This window comes from Vombatus ursinus, unplaced genomic scaffold (genome assembly GCF_900497805.2).
Source record: "Vombatus ursinus unplaced genomic scaffold, bare-nosed wombat genome assembly UNPS02014817.1, whole genome shotgun sequence".
Classification (NCBI taxonomy): domain Eukaryota; kingdom Metazoa; phylum Chordata; class Mammalia; order Diprotodontia; family Vombatidae; genus Vombatus; species Vombatus ursinus.
Window position 1 is genome coordinate 11,543,984 of NW_020954595.1, and position 786 is coordinate 11,544,769.

A 786-nucleotide genomic window follows, 5' to 3' on the forward strand; every position below is an offset into this window, starting at 1 on the left:
GGGGGGGAGGAGGGAGGGGGGGCGCCGAGCCCCCCGGCTGCCCGGGGTTCAAGCGCTGCGAGGGCTCCAGTCGCCCCCGCCCGAGCCGCGGGTCTGCACCGGGGCGGCCCGTCCAGGGGAGACGACGGCGGCTTCGGAGGAGCCCGGCAGCGGGACGGAAGGGGAAACTGAGGCGGGGGGCGGGGAGCGAGCCCCAGGGGCCCGGCCCGGGCCTGCAGCCGCCGCCTCCTCGGGCTCCCTTCAAACTGTCACGGCCGCCCCCGCCCCCGCCCCCGGTCCCAGCCCGCCCGGCCTCCCCCGGGCCCCGCCGCCGCCCCCGCCGCCTGCCCGGGGCCCCGGGGGAGGCCGGGCCGGGCCGGGCCGGAGCAGAGACTCACCCATGGCGCCGCCGCCGCAGCCGCCGCCGCTCCTCTCCTCAGCCGCTCGCTCACTGACCGACATCCCCTCCCCCGGCGAGGCCGCACGCCCGCCCGCCCGCCGATTCTCCAACGCCGCCTGCGCCGCTGACGCAGCGTAGCCTCACGCCGCGCCGCGGCGCCTACGTACGCCGCCCCAACCCCCCCCGCAGCCCGCGCCCCGCCCCGCCCGCGACGCGCGCGCCCCCGCCCTCGAAGCGGCGCGCCCGGCCCGCTCTCGCGAGAGCATCAGAGAGCGCCCCCCCCCGCCCCCAGGGCCGACCCGGCCATGGCGCAACCGGCCGCCGGCAGCCATCTTGCGGCCGGGCAGACGGGAGGCCTCGGGGGTCGCTCAGGACCCGAGCCTCCAGGACAGATTCATCCGTGCGCG

General features: G+C 81.4%; 1 protein-coding gene across 2 annotated transcripts in view; it reads right to left on the reverse strand.

Moving 5' to 3' along the window:
* Positions 1-446, reverse strand: part of SEPT7 (septin 7) — a 76,616-nt gene extending 76,170 nt beyond the window's left edge. The window contains exon 1 of one of the 2 annotated variants that reach the window (XM_027835953.1): positions 378-446. In XM_027835953.1, coding sequence (XP_027691754.1) covers positions 378-441 — 64 coding nt within the window. In that variant the 5' untranslated portion in view covers positions 442-446. The remainder of the gene's footprint in view (positions 1-377) is intronic. The other variant, XM_027835955.1, reaches the window with a different exon arrangement.
* Positions 447-786: the final 340 nt, after the last annotated feature.